At 47.2% G+C, this 19,254-nt stretch overlaps 1 protein-coding gene across 2 annotated transcripts in view; it reads left to right on the top strand.

The window, feature by feature from the left end:
- The window catches only part of WDFY1 (WD repeat and FYVE domain containing 1), a 1,420,223-nt gene that overhangs the window by 590,535 nt on the left and 810,434 nt on the right, over window positions 1-19,254 (top strand). For both annotated transcript variants that reach the window (XM_069618156.1, XM_069618157.1), the window contains exon 5: window positions 17,600-17,750. In XM_069618156.1, coding sequence (XP_069474257.1) covers window positions 17,600-17,750 — 151 coding nt within the window. The remainder of the gene's footprint in view (window positions 1-17,599; window positions 17,751-19,254) is intronic.

The following is a 19,254-nucleotide window of genomic DNA, read 5'->3' as shown; positions in this document are numbered from 1 at the left end:
CTGCCCATGACTCCATGACCAATGCATAAATGAACAGGGAAAGGGGGTATCCCTGCCATGTGCCTCGCAGTAGGCGGAAGGTTTGCAACTCGACCCAGTCGACCACCGCCCTGGCTGTCGGCTTTGAGTACGCATCTTATGGATGCTGTCATCCAGGCAATCCACCTTGGAGCCCATCCCCAGAACTGCAAAGACCTCCCTCATGAAAGCCCAGCTCAACCGGTCGAACGCCTTCTCAGCGTCGAAGGCCAGCAGCAATGCTCCCTCTTTCTTCACCGCCGGGGCATTGATGACCTGTGTGCATCCCCGCCAACAGTAGGGGGAAATACCATGATACATTTTTGCTAGGGGGGTGTAAGGTGCCATTGTACTAGTATCCTGCAGTTGTGCATCTTGTACTGCATTGCTATTGAAGATGTCCACACTGCTTTGTATATGGCGTCCCATCCCTCCTGGTTGTCCACCCACCCCAGTTCCTTGTCCCATTTAGCTTTGATTTTGGGCTCTGGTAGATGTCCTCTCTCTAGGATTGCTTTGTAAATACTTGATATGACCCCCTTGGAGCCTGTGTATTTATTCAGTATGTTCTCAAATGGAGTCAAGGGGCGCTGAAGTTGATCCTTCCATTTACGATCTGTGAGGACTCCCTTGAGCTGAAGGTATGGGAGGGGCCCGATGGTCAAAGCCTGTGTTTCCTCTAATTCTTCCTTGGTCAGAAAGGAACCCTCCCTCCACATTTGTCCCACTCTCACCAAGCCCTGCTCATATTGGGGTTGAAAGCGAAGGGGGTCTAATATAGCGTCTCTGATTGGAGGAGCCCAAATGCAACTAAGCTGCGATGGCCAGATTGTTATTCCCCTCATACCGGGATTTTCCATAGTGTCCAGATAGCCGCCAAAACAGGATGCTCCCTCGTCTTACGTGGAATGGTGCGTACCGATGCCCAGAGCCATTCGCCCATAGTTACAGGGGTAAAAATGCCATTTTCCAAAGCGATCTATTGTTTGTTCTTCGACTCCCTAATGTGATCAACCAAGACACGAAGCACTGCTGCAGCATAGTAAGAAGAAATGTCTGGATAGGCGAGTCCCCCGTTGTCTTTGGCTAGGATCAGGGTTTTATATGCAATACAGGGTCTGCCATTGTCCCATAGAAATGATAGCAGAGCGTTCTTTATTGCCTTCAAAAACGTGCACGGGAGGACAATTGGCAACGACTGAAAGGGAAAAAGAAGTTGGGGAAGGACATTCATTTTATCGCTGTCAATTTTCCAGCCCATGACAAATTACGGTTGCTCCACATTTATTTTTTTTAAATATATTTTTATTATGATCAACAGTTGCACAGCAAGCGCATTACATTTTCCTTTGCAATATGAGGCAAATGCATGACCAAGAGTTTTATAACTTTAACATCAAACCCAGTCCCCCCTGTCCCCTTCTCCCCTCCCCCTATACTTAAGTTCACCGGGCTAAGGAGAGTGTACGTAAGAAGCTTCTGATCACACACCTACATCAAAGAGATATCTGATTGGGTGCAGGCCAACAACATGTTGATTCTATTACTCCACAATGACCTAGCCGTTTTAGGCAGCATGTTGGGGTTTTTGATGTCTGGGTGTAGTTTAGGGTCACCCCCCGAGGGTGGGGGTTCTCTCTATGGTTCTGTAGAGTTCCACTTGGCTAAGGTTTCAGGTGGCTGTGTTGTTTGTTTCCCAAAACTCAAGGAACGGAAGCCACTGTGTGTCAATGTGCGAGTGGGACTCCAACAATGCCGCAGTGAGGCTTTCCAGCTCATACATTTCCTTGGCTTTACGCAGCCATTTCATATTGGCAGGTAGGGCGCTTCCCTTCCACCTCATGGTCACACATACGCATGCTGCTAGGATTGGGTTTCTGGGCAGGTGGGGAAGAACCAGGTACTGTCCCTCTACTTGTTTGACCCCAAACAGCACCAGGAGTGGGATGAGTTCTCTGTCAATTCCCTCTATCTCATGTATCCAACCCAGGATCTCTTTCCAATAGATTTGTATGCTGGTACAATCCCAACACTGATGCCAATATGTGCTAATCTCTGCGCATCCGCGCCAGCAGTAGGGGCTGATACCTGATACATTTTTGCTAAGTGCTGGGAAGTTAGGTGCCATCGTGGGAGTAGCCTGCAATTATGCATCTTGTATTGGACCGCTATTGATGACCTCCAGACTGCTCTGAATATTGCGGCCCATCCCTCCTGATTGTCTCCCCACCCCAACTCCCTTTCCCATTTCATCTGAGTGCAGGGGGTTGGCAAATGACCCTGTTCTTTCAGAGCTTATTACATTTTAGCAATTAGCTCTTTGGTCCCTGATTTAGTGTTCAAAAAGTTCTCGAAAGGGCTAAGGGGGCATCGCAGCTGCGCTTTCCACTGTGGATCTGTGAGGACCCCCTTCAATTGCAGGTATGGAAGAGCCCGAATCTTCAAACCCAGTTGTGCGTTTTCTAGTTCCTCCCTGGACAGGAAGACCCTGTCCCTCCACATCTGGCCCGCTCTGACTAACCCCGGTTCATATTGGGGCTGGAAGTGGATCAAATCTATGATGAGGTCCCTGAACAGGGGGGAGGGGGGCAAATACAACTAAGAGGGGAGGGCCAGGTCGTGACTCTGCACATGTTCTTTTTTTTTTTCCTATCGTCCATAACACCTCTAAAATTGGGTGCTCTCGCACCTTGCGTGGAAGGGATCTCAAGGGGGCCCAAAGCCATTCTCCCAGAATGACTGGAGCAAAACAGCTGTTCTCCAGATGGACCCACTGTTTGCTCTTGGACTCCCGAATATGATCTACGAGCACTCGCAGCTGCACTGCTCTATAATATTCTTGGAGATCTGGATATGCCATACTTCCCTTTTCCTTGGGGAGGATCAAGGTGTTATATGCATTCCAAGGAGTCTGGGAGAGCAATCAGAAGTGACTGAAACAGAAAGAGAAGCCGCCATAGGACGTTCATTTTTTTGGCTGTGAATCTCCCCACTCAAGAAAGCTTTAATTTTGCCCAGTTCCCTGTGTCACGCTTTATGGTTGTCCAGAGCGGTTTGTAGTTTGCCTGATACCAATATTTCAGTTGCTTTGTTAAAGTGATCCTCAGGTAACAAAGACTGTCGCTGGTGACTTTTAGACCCCAATTCGCAGGACTCGAGTCCGGGTGAGTGCATTCGTCATTCAGTGGCAGGGCTATGGTTTTATTTTGGTTTATGCGGAACCCTGAATGTGCACCGTATTCTTTCTTTCTAGCAAGGAGTGCCGGGATGGACCGCACTGGGTGAGTCACATAGACCAGGACGTCGTCGGCAAACAGGGGCAGTTTATATTCTTTACTGAACTTTTTGAGGCCTATTATCGAGTAATCATTTTGGATGATCTGGGCCAGAGGCTCCATTACCAGGGCAAAGATCAGTGGCGAGAGGGGGCACCCCTGCCTGGTCCCGTCTTGGTTCAGCAACGATAGGGGCCTGTATGATCTACATTCCGTATCCTGCTTATTTGGTTTGAGAAGTGGGATAATGATCGACTCCCGCAGAGACCCTGGCAATTTACCTGTATCTAGTACCTCGTTTAGCATTGCTAACAGTGAGGGAAGTATTTTGGCCATAAATTCTTTATAAAATTCTCCAGGGAGCCCATCTGCTCCCGGGACTTTACTAGTCTGTAGTTCTTTTATCACACTCTCAAATTCTTCTGCCGTGATGGGGACTTCTAGGCTATCGCTTTCCACTTTATTTAGTCGGGGAATATTAATCTCAGTCAGTGCCTCTTGTATATTCACACCCTCTACTTCCACAGATTAATTATATAGGTGCCTATAATAGTCATGAAAACATTTATTAACTCCTTCTTGGGTGTCCCGTAGCTTCCTATCCATCCCCTTCAAGGCTCTAATTTTCTGCTGTGTGGTCTCACTCTTATACAGCCATGCTAACAATCTGCCTGGCTTGTCCCATTCAGTGTGTTGTCTCTAAATGTATTTCTTGTAACCTAGTTTGCCTAATCTTTCCCAGTGTTCCCTGGACTCATTCTGTAGGTGGGACACTTCCTTGGCTTCTTCTAGTGATCTCTTTCCTGCTCGCTTTATGGTTTCTATCTTCCTCACCGTCTTTTGGAGATCTGTGTTATAACATCCTGCATCCCCTTTGATTTGGCCATGGCCGCTCCCCTAATCACCCCCTTAAAAGTTTCCCAGCCGAATCTACAGTACCAGTGTTGTTCTCAAAATATTCTCTCACCTCAGTCCTCAAGTGTTCTCGAAATCCTATGTCTTTCAGTGCTTCGACCCTAAGTCTCCAGGTCAGAATTTTGGCCCTGGGGCGGATGAACCAGCCATGTAACAACCAGCGGGGCATGATCTGGCAGGACCCTAGCCTTGTACTCAGCCTGTGTTCACTCATTCAGTATTTCCTCTCCTACAAACACATAATCTAACCTCGTGTATAGGTTCTTCAGGGCGGTATAATGTGAGCATACTCGGTCTTGTGGGTACAATTTCCTCCATACAACAGCTAGCTTAAATGTATGCAACAGCGTGCCCAGTGCTTTTGCCGGAGGGGTCGGATAAGTGAACCTACTATCTGATCTATCTTTCATTGGGTCCAAAGTGCAATTAAAATCCCGCCCTCCCCCCCATGTCACCACCCCATCTCTGTATGGGCTAATCGTAGGATACAAAGATCTAAAGTCAGCTGTAGTATCTTGGTTTGGGGCATACATATTAATGACACATATTTCTCTGCTTTCAATCAATCCTCTCATATTTACCATCCTGCCAGCTCTGTCTAGGTAGGTCTGGAACATCTTGAATGGGACCATTGGTCCTACCCAGATTACGACCCCTCTAGCATATGCCAAGTATGTTGAGCCCAGAGTTATCCCGCTCCATTTTCGTGTTATCATGTCTTGTTTCTCTTTGGTGAAGTGAGTTTCTTGTAAAAGCGCTATATCTATTTTCTACCATCTCAAATATGTCATAACCTGATTCCTTTTAATATAACTGTTCAAGCCTCTCACATTCCAGGTTGCTATATTAAGTTCCCCATATTTTCCGATCTCTTCCCTTCCCGTCTCTCTCACAACCCTTCCACTCTTACTTCCTTGTGTGTCTCCGTAGGCCAACTTCCCATTAACTACCCCAACTCCCCTTCCTCCTCCCCAGCTGTTCCCAGCATTGGCCCAGCTCCAATAATGAATTACGGGCATCCCCGCATCTCACTCCTTTTCCGGCCCATTGCCAGTACTCGAAGTGCAGCAGGAGGATACTGAGCTACCAGTATCCTAACTTATCTAAACTAATGTGGGTGGTAGTATGATTCCTGGCGCCGCTTATGCTTGAGCAGCGCCTGTGTCTCGTGCATTTAGCTAACAGTACAAAACGAATGTGTTGATCCACTTAAATGTCTCGATCGGATCATTATTTGTCGGCCCCTGTGCCCCCCCAGAGTACATAAAACACAAAATGCAGCTTAACTTATCAGTTCCTTCTCTTCTCTTGTCTGGTCCTGCTTCTCCGTCGGCATATTTTGCGAGTACATCCATTTGCTCCCATCTTCAGGCGTCTCGAAGAACACAGCTCAATCTTTATGCAGGCCCTTCATCTTCGCTGGATACAGCAACATATATGTGGGATTGGCGGCACGTAACCTCATTTCAACAGCTTGGGGTGCGGCGCCGGTCTGCAGATACTAATTCCTGTATGCACAATCAAGGAGGCGAGCAGACGCAGAGTTACCAGACGCTCTGCCTGAACCCTTTAGGCGGGCTACTAAAGTGGGGGAGGCTGGCTGTTTTTTCCCCTGTTTTTTTAATAGGTCATTTATTATGCACCTATACACGTGTGTGTCACAAGGCTGCAACAAGGCATGGGTTGGGGGTTGAGGGTGGAACGATCCTAGTAGGCCTTACACATTCAGATTCTGCAAGTGCTGGTTCTTTATAACCTGCTTGGTTTCAAGCGCAGATCCGGGATTCAAACTTGTTGCTCAGCTTGGTCTTGCTTTCAACACCTGTACGTTGTCACAGAGCTATCCTCCCCTCTCAGATGTTGAGAGGGGAGACTATGCATCGAGGGGACTCGCAGTTCCCATATCACGTGAGTGCACTCTTACATGAAAGCACAGTATTTAGAATGTTTTGTTGTTTTAATTTGTTAATATAATGAGTAGTGGAATAAAGTGAAGGGGAACTCCTCTGTTGGGAAAAAGATGGCGCTGTACAGTATTGCATGCAGTTTTAATGACACATTGAAGAGACCTCTGTTGTGGGGAACGATGATGTAATAAGCAGAATAGAGTTGTGAATTGATGTGGGGTCTTCTCTTATTAGGGGAACAACAGTGCTGTGTAGAAGTAGAAAGGAATCTCTCCGTCCCTCTGTTGGAGGGGCGAGAGGAAGATATTGTTGTAATCATTAATGGTTGAAAGCTATTTAGAGGTTTTGGTTCCTTTCTGTTACAGTGGTGTATTGCTTAGAGGTTTTTTGTGTTGAAATGTGGATGATTGGGTTGAGATGAGGAGTCTGAGCAGAAGAGGTGTGTGTGTGTGTGTGCATGCATGTATGTGTGTGTGCGCATATGAAAAGAATAAAGAAAACCGGTTTATATTTGGATGTTTTGCCACTTGGTTTATTTTTCGGACGAATTGGACCTGTGCACATTGGGTTATTATTGGGACTCAGAGGTTTCTGAATATACAACGCTGCTGGAGTGTTAGCAAATATTTAGTAGGGAGGGCCCTATGGAGCTTTTTGGTATTATAGAGACTCTGTTAGAATACATGTGTTAAAAGCTTCAAGGGTGTTTCCCTGCCTCATACAAACTAAGAATTCTGTCAGGAGGTCTTGTCAAAAGCAAATGGTCTACTGTCGTGTCGAAAACCTATTTCCTTCCCTTACACTCTAAAATCAACTAAGGAAAAAAGGGGTGATCTTCTTGTTCCAGAAGTATGACTCCCTTCTTCTGAACAACACCCCCATCTTCTCTTATAGGGAATATTAAATGTTCTTCGTCTAGGGCAAAACACCAAAACAAAGTCTCAAAGGGTCCTTGGAATGTCTCTCCACCAAGGCACATAGAAAATGAAGTCTCTTATCTTCACCGTGTTTAGGGGATAACTCCCTCGCTCTAGCCTTCCTCAGGTTTCTCGCAGTGCCAAAAAATTCCCAAAAGACTTCCTTCTCTTAGCAGTTTTCACAATGTTCACAACTCCTGGGGGGAATGTCTCCCTTCCCCAGGTCTTTCTCAGACTTCTTAAGGTACCAAGAGAATGACTTCCTTCTCTTGGCTGTTTGCACAATGTTCACAACTCCTAGGGTAATGTCTTTTTCCCTTCTTCCCCTTGCTTTACCTCTTGGACTCAGTTAACTGGACTCCCTCCGCTGTCAGGTACTATAACTATGAAGATCGATGAGGATGCCTCAATTGGTGCGGGTCCCATACTTGCATGCACAGTCCTCCACCTGGTATACTCTCCTGCCAGGTACTATTATTACGAGGATCGACAAAGGTGCTTTTATGGGTACGGGTCCCAGACTCGCATCTACAGTCCACCTGGCGTACTCTCCTGCCAGGTACTATGACTATGATGATTGTTTTGGAGGCCTTGATTGCCTTTATGGGTGTGGGACCCAGACACACCCTTTCTTCCTTCTCTGTTCAGTCCACCTTGTTTACTAGCCTGGCAGGTACTGAGACTATGATTATTGGCTTGGATGCTTTCACAACTTCTTATACTCTCAGGGTTGGGGTCCCAGACACCTGACTCTTGATTCCCTCCAGTTTCCCAGCTGCTACAGCATTGTTTGGGCCCCTTTCACCTCCCTTCACACATGCGTAACTGTGTCCAAGGTCTGCAGCGGTTTTAGTGTTTCCATGATGCTTCTGGCCCGCCTCAGTGCTTCTTTGCCGGTCAGCATTTCCCTGTTGCTTGGCTCTGCAAGGGAAATGTCCTCCTGGTGATCGTGCTTCCTGCTTCGCCATCCCAACGAAGGAACCAGGAGCTGCTTCCTCTTCTTTCGTGGAGTGGTCCTTCCACACCGGACCCTCATTGTGGTGGCATGCTCCCTTCGTGGTGTCCCGGTCTGCCTTCTCTCCACTGCTTTCTTTTCTGGACTCTGTTCCGCAACAGAGCGCTCAACATTAGTCTGAGTACTTCCTTAGTACACATATCCAATCCATATTGACTAGACTGCTCACTTTGGTGGGGGGTGGATTCTAGCCTCTCAATTTCTTTTTCCCGTTGCTCTAGTTCTGTCTGTAATAGTTTCCTGATGTCCCCGCTTTTGCTATGATTTCTCCTCGTATTACCACTTTCAGGGCATCCCATACCGTACTCATGTGTTTTACACTTCCCATGTTTACCTCAATATAATTCTCTATGGAGTCCGTCTCTGAATGCCCGATCTTTCAGAGCTTCTACGGGCATTCTCCACATAGGGATGGGGGGGCGGGGTTTGGGGCCTGTGTTGCTCCATTCCACCAGTAGGGGTGAATGGTCTGAAATGGATCTCCCTAAGTATTGCGCCCTTTCTGTTTGGAATAAATGTTCCTTGCTTATAAAAGCGTAATCTAGCCTAGTGTAGAGGCCATGTGGGGATGAAAAATACAAATAGCCCCTTTCCCCAGGGTGTAATTCTCGCCATGTGTCTACCAGTTCCAGTCGCTCCATCATGGTGTTTAGCGCGATTGTGGCCGCCGTTGGGCCACTTGGTGGCGGTGAGGACCTATCCAGTTCCGGGTTGTACACACAATTAAAATCTCCTCCCCAGATAAAGAAGCCACTTCTGTATTGTGCAATTTTGGCATACATTCAGTTCAGGTGAGCTGGGATGTTATTGGGGAGATATGAGTTCACGATGCATAACTCTATTTGTTCCACATGTCCCCATATTATAAACCTGCCCTCTAGGTCCTTCTCTGACTTGGTTAATTGGAAGGGGAGTTGGGGGTTGATCCAGTGGAACACCTCTCTAGCATATCTGGATTAGGTGACCCCAAACCTCTGCCCACCCCCGCAATTCGGTCATGGATTCCTCTGTACAATGGGTCTCTTGTAGTACAGCTATTCCAACCCCCTTCCTGTGCAGGTAGTATTTGATTCTGTTCCTGCGGAGGTAAGTGCCCAATCCCCTCACATTCCATGCCATCACCTTGATTTATGCTGCCATGGTGATTCAGGGGGAAGTTTCAAGGTTCCCAGGTTCCCAGTCCCTCGACGTCAATGCCTGCAGCTGCGTCCAGGCAACAAGAATGCCCCACTGCCCCAAAGCCCAGCCCCAGTAAGCCCACCCCCTCCAAACCCCCCAAATCATTGCGTTGTCACCTGGAGACATCTTAACTGTGTTAACATTCATTCCAGTGAATGGAAAAACAAGACCGAACAACAAAAAACTGCCCCCAGCAGTTGCTTCCAACAGGCAACGCTCAGGGGCTCCCGAGCCATCGGGGTCATTCCAGGCCATTCGATGTGGGTAATGTGCCGGCAACCGGCCTGCACAGGTTCCAGTGGGGTGGGTCGTAGCCAGTAGCATGTGTGGTTCCTTGAGCTCCTGTCCGGTGTTGCTATCCATGGTAATACAGCGTTGGGTGGTCTTAGATGACCTGCATCGAGCATCAGTGTGATATCGCCCGGTATATCGTGTGGAGCTTGTTGTCTTCTCATCTCGCGTCCGCTTTTGTTGTGTTTTCTTTGTCGTCGGCTAGGTTGTTATGTTCCAGCCACATGTTTGCTGCAGCTGGGGTCTCCAGAAATATTGCCTTTCCTTTATAGAGCACTTTGAGGCGTGATGGGTAGAGCAGCATGTATTTGAGGTTGAGTTTCCGTAACCTCGCTTTCACTGGTACAAAAGAATTTCTTGCACGCTGCACTGTGGAGGTGTAGTCTGGATACATGACAATCCTAGAGTCGTTTCTCCTAATCTCCCCGCCGTCCCTTGAGAATCTTAGTATTGTTTCTCTGTCACAAAAGTTTAAGATTTTAGCGATCATTGGGCGTGGATATGATCCTGGTGGGGGCCGTTTTTGTAGAGATCTATGGCCCGATCTACAGAGAATCCCTGGGAGAGTTTTCCTGCCCCGATTTCTTGTTGCAACATAGTTTCGACGAGTTCAGTTGGGTTTGATCCTTCCATATCCTCCGGAATCCCTAGGATGCGAATATTGTTGCGACGGGCACGCTTTTCCGCATCTTCGGACCGTGCCTCAAGTCGTGCCACCTTCATCTCCAGCTCTTGGACCCTTGCTTTCAAGTCTGAGCTGGTCTCAACGGTGTCTTGCAGGCCGCTTCTGCCGTGGTCACTCTCTCAGCCAGGTTGCGGGCATCTTGGCGCATTAGCTGCATGTCTGACTTGACCTCCTCTATTTTGCTGTCAATAAATGTTCGAAGTACTGCAATGGCTTGCAGCACTTCTGCATCTTTCCGATCTTCATCAGGGTTGGATGGTTCCCTACCTATAGTGGTGTCGTGTTGTGGTTGTTGTTTAGGCCTGACCGTTGTGAAGGAATCCATTAGGTCAATTTTGGTTTGCTCTTGGATGGGGACATCCTTATTTGGGTCTCCCGAGTTATTGTAGTGGAGCGGGTGTGGGGGTTCCCGTTGCCCAGTTAGCGGTGGTGTGACCAGTGGTAAATAGACCCACCCTGGAGGGGAGCTCGTATTTAGGCCTTCAAGCGATCGGATGATTCGCTATGTGGGCTCAGGTTTGCCCACCTCAATGCACTCTGCCCGTGCGGACTCCTAGGGTGAAATGGGTATGGCTCTGTCTGCGTTGTTCACTGCTCCTGCTTACACCATGGTTCTCACTGTGTCAGTTTCTGAGTGGTTTCCCACCACGTAGTCCTGGACAGGTGACTCCCTCCAATTTGACGTTGGTGGATTTTTAGTCTGTCCACAAGAGTGTGGAGCTGGGAGGCCCACGTACCTCGTGCATGGCCAGCCAGTCAGGTGTGGATCAGCCGAATGGTTCACTTCGTGATTCAATTGATGTGCTTTCGTCCCGTAGTGGCCTGGATTTAAATTACTGTATTTCCACAGCCTCAGGTAGTGTGATCGTTGTGGTGAGTTTGGTTACTTATTCTAGCCAGAACCTATCATTGGTTACGGTCTGCTTCGTGTTGCTGCGAATATGGCATAGATTGTTGCAGCGGTCAAAGATGTCTATGGCCCCAGGGCAGCGCTTGGTATTGATTGGAGGTGAGGCCCCCATCTACCATTGGTTAGGGCTGTGCTTTGCATCCTCTCCTGAGGCAGTTGTGGCAGATGCTTAAGGGCTGGTGATGGTAGCTGCATTCGGTCGTCTTGGGCCAGGCCTCTGCTGCACCGGTGATTGCTATGCCTTTTAGGTGCAGGGACCCGGTGCTCCTTTGCGTGGCATGTGGTGGGTGCTGATTTATCCTAGCTTAAGCAGAGTTTCAGATGTCATTCTACGTTATAGTTTCTGTGTGCCGCAGGGGTGGTGCTATGTGGCAGTGTTCCATCTATCTGTGAGCATATCGTTAGGCGCCTCAGCGTTCCCTGCAGCGTGCCCAGCCCCACTGAGCAAGCCGTTCATCCCCCCTCAGGGCAAGTGTGCGTGGAGCCAGCTGGTCTGACCGTGGTCTGGAGTCCAAAGTGTTAGTATAGGTGGGCAGTCCACCGCAATCTCCCTTTTACTCACTGTTAGTCGCGGCTCGCAGGCCGCGGTTCTCGGCCCTTAGATCGGGGCAGCGCTCTCTTCCTCCGTATTGCTCAGAGCGCTGAGGTATGGCTGGCGCCCCTTCTGTTGTCCTTCGATCCTCAGCGGGTGCCGGCAAGTAGTCTCCCGCTGCTCCTCTTGTTTTCTTCTGGGACTCGCTCGGTCTGCCCAACGCGGCTACCCATGAGCGAGCCGCGGGGCTCTGTCCTTCCTGCGATCACTGTGGGGCAACTCGCCTTGTCTCCGGTGTGATTCAACCGGCAGCCCCAGTGCCTTGTCCCCGCCTCACAGGGTCCGATATTTCACAGTCGCTCGGGGCCCGGCGTGTTATCTTCGTAACTAGTCTTGGAAGCAGCAGGTACCTATCGCTGGTTTGGGCAGCAAGGATATTAAATCCAGCAGTTCCCCCACACGCCTTAGATAGATTCCGCTGTTCAGCTGGGCTGTCTCTCTGCCGTGCGTGGTTCTCAGTTCACCGTCGCCATTTTGGGAACCGCAGGGGCGCCTCTGCAGATGCCTCGTTCTCCCCTTTGCTAGCTCCGATTTTACTCAGCGGCAGGACCGAGTGTAGGGGAAGAGTTCTTCTGTCTGTGGATGTAGGTTTTGTTGCTTAACTCGGCATTTGGATGCCGTAGCACGACCATTTGTAGAATCTCGGACGGGAGCTCCGTAGGTTTCCATCCTCACGCAATGCGCGCTGGCCACACCCCCACCCTGCTGTGTGAGTGACAGTCAGGCTGGAATGAATGGGGGAAAACTGTTTAAAAGCAGGTCTCTGGGACTTGGAAAGCAGAGTCGACCACTGGAACGAAAGAACCGAAGACGAGCTGAAGGAAGAGGACTGCTGCAACTCCTGGACAACCAGTGAAGCCCTGCGGCAGGTCCGAATTGCCTGAAACTCCATCGACAGAGAAGCCCTTCAAGGTTAACTTCTTCCCTTGAGTTTTGTGGGAACAACCAACTCGCAAGCCACCTGGACACCGTCCCCATCTGGTCGAATTTTCATCAGAGTGCTGTTGAAAATCGGATAGCCAGAGGGAAGGAAACCAGCTTGTGGACTTTAAGGCACTCACACCTTAAACCGACGTCTTGCTAAAGCTTTTGGCCTCATCCCTGGGCAGTGCAGGAACCTCCCAACGTCCTCCTTTTTGTCCCCACGACTGAAGCTCAGGAACAGCGAGATCTGCTCTAACTGCTAGGAACAACTGCCTCATCTACAGCTCTTCTTCATTAACAAGGTACTGTGCAAACGCGGTCCGGAAATCTTTTCGGCCATCGAGAAAGTGCGTGAAACTTTCCTTAACTACAAAGGTGTGTCCTTCCCTTAACACTCATCAAACTTTTCTAATCTCTGTGGCAAAGACTTTACCGTTATCTACCAGAACTGTGCTATCCTATACAGAAGACTCTGAACCATTGACTTTGGCTAGGCCTGTGAGAAGAATTGCTGGTTGTATTTAACTGAAACCCTTTGCCCTGCCTATGAATGTATTTGGGCTGTCTATTCTTATAACCTTGTCTTTTTACCCCTTTATCAAGTATCTGAAGTGCCATTTTGCCCCCACTTCATTTGGAGCTAAACTTGTTCATTTACTTACCGGTTGTATTTTTGTGGTTTATTAGTCTGTGATATTGAGCTGCTTATGCTAGTATAATGTTTTCTAACTGACTGAGTAAATACATGTATATTCTTTTACCCAAGAAACCTTGAGTAAGTGTATATTTGAATCACTGTATTTGTTGGTCCTTTGTGTAACTTGTTCTACTGCTCACTTAAACTCTTGAGATAAGTCTGGCTTCTCAGCCATCGCTACCACTTTACTGTGTAGTACATGCTTGTACCAAAGGTGAAATTGTGCTTACACTTGTAGTCCTAATTGCCTGTATTGTTCCCAAAGGGTACTGCAGGTGATTCTGCCTAACAGGGGGATACAGGTATATAAACATAGGGCAGTGATATCCCTATATGCAGATGGCATGGTGATATATGTCAAGGACCCGCAAGTTAATTTGGGACCGATTATGAAAGAGGTGTTGGAATTTGGGGGGGTACTTCGGCTTGAAGATCAATGTCGCAAAGTCGGTACTCTTCCCACTTACTGAGAATACAGGGCGGTTGGCTGAGGGGCTGGGATTAAAATGGCATATGACCTATACTAGATACCTAGGGATAGATTTTGTACCAGCGGAATTACGAGCAGGTATTGGAGCACACTTGTGTGGTGCTGAACAGGTGGATGGGCCTCCCACTTAGTCCTTATGGAAGGATATCGATGGTAAAGATGATTCTCATTCCCATGGTTTTTGTGTGTGTTTTTAAACTTAACAATAGCAGTACCGAAGTCGTATTTTCACGAAGTTCGATCTGCAATACCACAATTTTTATGGGCAGGTAAACATATATCGTGGAGGAAACTCACTGCACCGCCTAGCGCTACCAGATTTTGAGATATATTACGAGGCGTCCCAGGCAGGATTTTTGGCATACTGTTTTGAGTGAGGGGCAGAGAGGAGGCATGTGGAAACAAGCACACGGACGGTCTTCTAGGGTGAAGAATATGGTGGAGCTGTCTTGTAGATCATGGGTCCGCATTGAGAATAAGGGACATGGCAAGGTTTTGTATTCCCCTAAATTGCCTGTCGCTCATATCCCAGGGGTGCTGCTGACAGGTGAACTCAGATATGTACGATGCATGCAGAGGTTGGGTATTGTGTGCTTTTGGGAATTTCTAACGGTGGAGGGGCTGAGAAGTGGAGGGGTACGTCTTTAGACTTATTCTTGTATTTTCGGGTTACAAGTCTCTCTGAAGACTCTATTGCCAACATTCCAGGGGGGGCCCGAAGTAGGCTCCACATTGGACGAGGTAATAGAGGATGTAGATTCCAGCTAAATTCTGAACCCGCCTTTATAGTAAGGTCCAGGACAGTAGAATGGGATGGGAGAAATCATCTCAACTACTCTGGGATGGCTCATTGAACGGGTGGTATCTGAAGAAGTATTGACGTATAGTTGCACACAGACTAGGAAAATAGCCCTTAATAGTAGACACAAATTAATTAATTTTAAATATCTTCACCAATTTTACTATAGCCCCACAAAGTTACATAAGCTGTTTCCTAATACTCCAGATAGGTGTTCTCGGTATGCTATGGCACCGGCTGATTTTTTTTACATTTGGCATGGAGCTGCCCTCCGATATTACAGTTTTGGGTGGAGGTTTTTTGCAACAGTAAGAATTATAACCAGGGAACTGGTGGAGCTTCATCCAAAAGTAGCACTACTGGAATATACGGAAACTAGCTGGTGCAGAAACTAGTTGGGTTATTATTACTTCTAGTTAAGCGCGGGGTGGCGATACTCTGGGTGAGAACTAACAGCCCTACAATGAGAAAATGGAAGTAGGATACGCTTTATTGCAATGAGATGGAAATAGAGTATGGAAGGCTAGCCCACCCAAGTGCCAGACCTGAAGACATCTGGGATCCTTATAAGCAATACCTCATCACAGAGGCCTGAGACGAAAACCCTTCAAAAGGGGAGGAGAAAACATAAATATATACTGTCACACAGTGAGGAGGGATCTGGTGAATGGTGCATGTATACTGGAGGAGGGGGGTGTCATCCGGGAGACGAGATACGATTACAAATGTGGGGATGTCAAGAAGCAACACCGTAACAGAGAGTGAATTTAATGTAAACTGATGACAGTAAGCAAACTATGTTTAGCTATTTGGTGAAAGGTGGTGGGGGTGATTCAATGAACCACTGTTATTGTTATTCCTTTTCTCGTTGGATCTCAAGGAAACCAATAAAAAGAACTTTCAAAAAAAATAAAAAAGCGTAAAGGTGATTTCATGCGCTTTCATTTCCACTCAGTTTTGTAAAAGTTGAAAAGTGGAGGCAGGGGAAACAGCACATAAGTGCTAATGTTGTTGGTCACCTGCATGCAATTTGCACTTTTTACATAATGGGCCTCATTACAAGTATGGAGGTAGCCATGCCGCTTTTAGCGGCATGGCTACCCCCATACCGGGTACCAGGTCCGGGGTTTCAGGAATAGGGAATTACCGGGCCATGCCGCCTTTGGCAGGGCTGGTAATTCCCATTCTCGGGACCCGGGCCCGGTACATCCCCCATTCCCATTTGAGCCCCCATAGGGCTCAATGGGAATGGGGAGGATGCTAACAACGGGCCAGTTAATGACGGGCCCTTTGTTAGCATCCTGGTCTGCTAGCGGGTCCTGTTAAGGACACCTAGTCTGACCAGGCGTTCCAGAGCAGGACCCGCTTCAGACCTCGTAATAGGGCGGCCCGGAATAAACAGTGCCGGTCCCTTACCGGCACCGTTCATTCCGTGGCCGCCTTCCTCGTAATGAGGCCCAATGTCTCTGACCGAGGCAGAAAAAGTTCAATTGAGCATTTCAAGATGGAATAGGCTGAACATATCCCTGTTCAACATTGATAAAATGAACACATAACGGCCGCTGTACCCAGTCATTGTATAAACAAATGAAAACTGAATTCATTAGGCACCCATCAAGGAACATTTCTTCAAAAAATGAAAACTACCATCCCGTCAGTGTGGAACTGGACTTCCAAATCATTGAGCAACCAAAAAAGATCGCACAAGTTTAGCCGGGGCTGAATAATTGTGAATTGCTTCACTGTTGCATGCTGCTGTTACTAGTAAACAATTGACATATATCTAGGCTCCCATAAGTAGCATTGCCTTCATAAGATGCATGCTGGAATCATGCATGAGAAGGGCATCAACCTTAAAAATGACATCCAAACCCGTGGAATTACCTAAATATCTGTCTCCAATGCCACAACCTCTGCGGTGGTTCCCCTGGAGGGACTCCTGGATCTTGAATGTAAAGGACTTAACAGACAATAAGAGGGTACTACCCTTCCAAAGATGGCAAGATATCTGTGTTTTGGTCAATTCTAAATTGTGGTCTTACTTGCACCTACCTCAGGCACTCCATCTTTTGGCCTTATAAAATGAGGCTGATAAATGTCTTCCTTGCACAACTATTTATTGAGGATATGCCATCTTTGACATCTAGAATATATAAGCTCTAAATATAACCTAATTGTGTAATTTGAAATAAAATTGACTTATATGTCAGAGAAAGCTGGGTATGGTCCTTCCCAGAGGCTTTTGAGAAGAGATGTTGAAGGGAGTGTGTCATTATAGGCTTCATAAGCATCGTATGTACATTCAACTGGGAAATCTCTTCTATAAATATTGGTGTCCCAAAAAAGATGGTTCGACTTGTGCTTCGGGACAACAATGCTTGCTGTTGGTGCAACGCCTCAGGGACCAATCCAAGTCACATGCCGGTGGGATGCAGAGATTCTGGGGTTGGTGGTGTGAGGAGATAGTAATGGTGACAGATATGGGGTTTCGACTGGACCCAAAGATGATCCTGTTTAATGACACCTCCTCACATTAAAGGAACTACGAATTTGGATTTTCAGTGATTTGATAGTGGCCAAAAACCTGATCTTGAAAGGTTGGAAGAGAAAAAAACATCCTGAGGCCAGAAGAGTGGGCAGACGGATGTTGTGGCTGGCTCAGACCGAGCAGATCGCTTACAAACTACATGGACAGTACGATGTCCACAGGGGAATCTGGAGTAGATTTCTCTGGCTGCTGCATTGGCACACTTCCAGGGGCAGAAAGCCAGAAACTGTTAATCTTGTCTGTTCCCCGCTGAGCCGGAGAGGTCGTCAGTGGCCGAGGAGTACTGGCTCAAGCTCAAGTTACTATTGCACTTGTTCTAAAGAGTAGCATATGATATGAAGCTGATCCATTGTCTGTTTATTCAAATAATCTACAGTAGACGTATGCCACAGTTTACTAAGAATCTCTTAATCACCTTCAACCTTATATTTATGCAGCTCATCAGAATCGAGTGACGGGAGCCATCTTCTCCTTGGCAACAGAGTGGATTATCAGCACGGGGCATGACAAGTGTGTCAGTTGGATGTGTACCATAAGTGGGACCATGCTTGGACGATACTACTTCAACTCCTGGGCTTCCTGCTTACAGTATCCTTTTTAGATGTGTCTCTCCTGTCACACAGGTGTGGGTGATATGACAGAAACTAAAGTTGAAGTTTAATTGTCTTACTTGTTTAGTTTATCAAACAGTTATTTGTGTTCTTAACATATATTTATGTAATCCTGTGATATTATATAGTATTTATAACACACTAGTATAGTACATAGATGTCATGTTTGATATTGTATGTGAACATTGGTTCTATAAACCTGTAGACCTATTTGTGACATGCCAGGAAGTTTTTAGTATTTGGAAAGCTGTGGCTTACTAGCAGGGTGACAACTTCGTACCTATTTAGGTATCCATAGACCAGCACTGTTTTTTTGTAAACATTAACAACTAAAAATGAAGAACATTGCACAGGATTAAAAGGATGTTTTCATGAAACATTAACTGTGTAATGGGTTTTAAGATGAGTTCCAGAGCCAGCCCTGAGGGAGGGTTCTGGGAGGCCACTGTATTATATTGAAGAGGGGATAAGCACTTAGGTCTAGCCAAACTCAATCAAGGTAGCTAGCTGCGCAGTAATGATTAGACTTCCGGAATAGTGGGGTGATGATGTGGTACAATGACACACACAGCGCTCAAATAAAACTAGGCTGTGTGATAAGTCAGGATATGAAGATGGACGCTCAGTGTGGTTTATGAGGTGATTGTTGTATTTAAGTGCCAAAAACATGTACTAACCCCCTGGGTCTCTGGCCCTTACGCTGAAATAAAGACGAGAGTTGAAAAGGGTACACATCAGGATGTCATACAAAATAAAGTCTGTCTGCCATCTAGAAACCTAATCTCGCCTGATCCCTGGCCCTACCCCTAGAAAGGAAAGCATCTAATATAACAAAGATTAGCCTAAGGGCCTTCTGCCCAAATGATATGCTGGTGGCTGGTTCGGTTTCTTGCCCCCACTGTACTGTCTATGGATTAGACAAGGTTGCTGCCCTCAGCAAGGTTCCACTCTGATCACCAGCAAATGCCTCTGGGCTTTTTGCCCATTTACAGTTCAGGTATGAATGTTGTGATGAATCCAGTGGAGTTACCACACATTCCCTGGTGTTGGCCTCCACCCATGTGGCCAGGCTACCATTGAGGACCTATTAACTCAACTAACTGCCCACCAAATCCAGGCTTAAGTCCAGTTCCAGCCTGGACTAGATACAATGGTTGCCTCTCATCAGAGGCTTATAATACCCGATGGAATTGTACAGCTGTACAAGGAAGGGGAAGATCTGGGGAATTATTTTCTCAACTTTGAAAGATCGGCCCATCAGTTTCACTGGAGGACGAACTAAAAACCTGTTACCTAGCTACCTTATAAAGGGGGAATTACAAAACTCCTATCAGCTCTTAAATCCTTTGGCAACAACATCTTTCGATTAAATAAAACAAGGGTTGCTCAAGAGATTAGGCCAAATGGATAATTTTTACAAGCAGAAACTCAGGAGTATGAAAATGCACCCAGATGAAACACAGATGGAACTCGGCCCAGAG

The sequence above is a fragment of the Ambystoma mexicanum genome, chromosome 10 (assembly GCF_040938575.1).
Source record: "Ambystoma mexicanum isolate Mex_15411 chromosome 10, UKY_AmexF1_1, whole genome shotgun sequence".
NCBI classification, from domain to species: domain Eukaryota; kingdom Metazoa; phylum Chordata; class Amphibia; order Caudata; family Ambystomatidae; genus Ambystoma; species Ambystoma mexicanum.
Note: the sequence above shows the minus strand (reverse complement) of the source record. Positions and strands in the feature narration are given on the sequence as shown.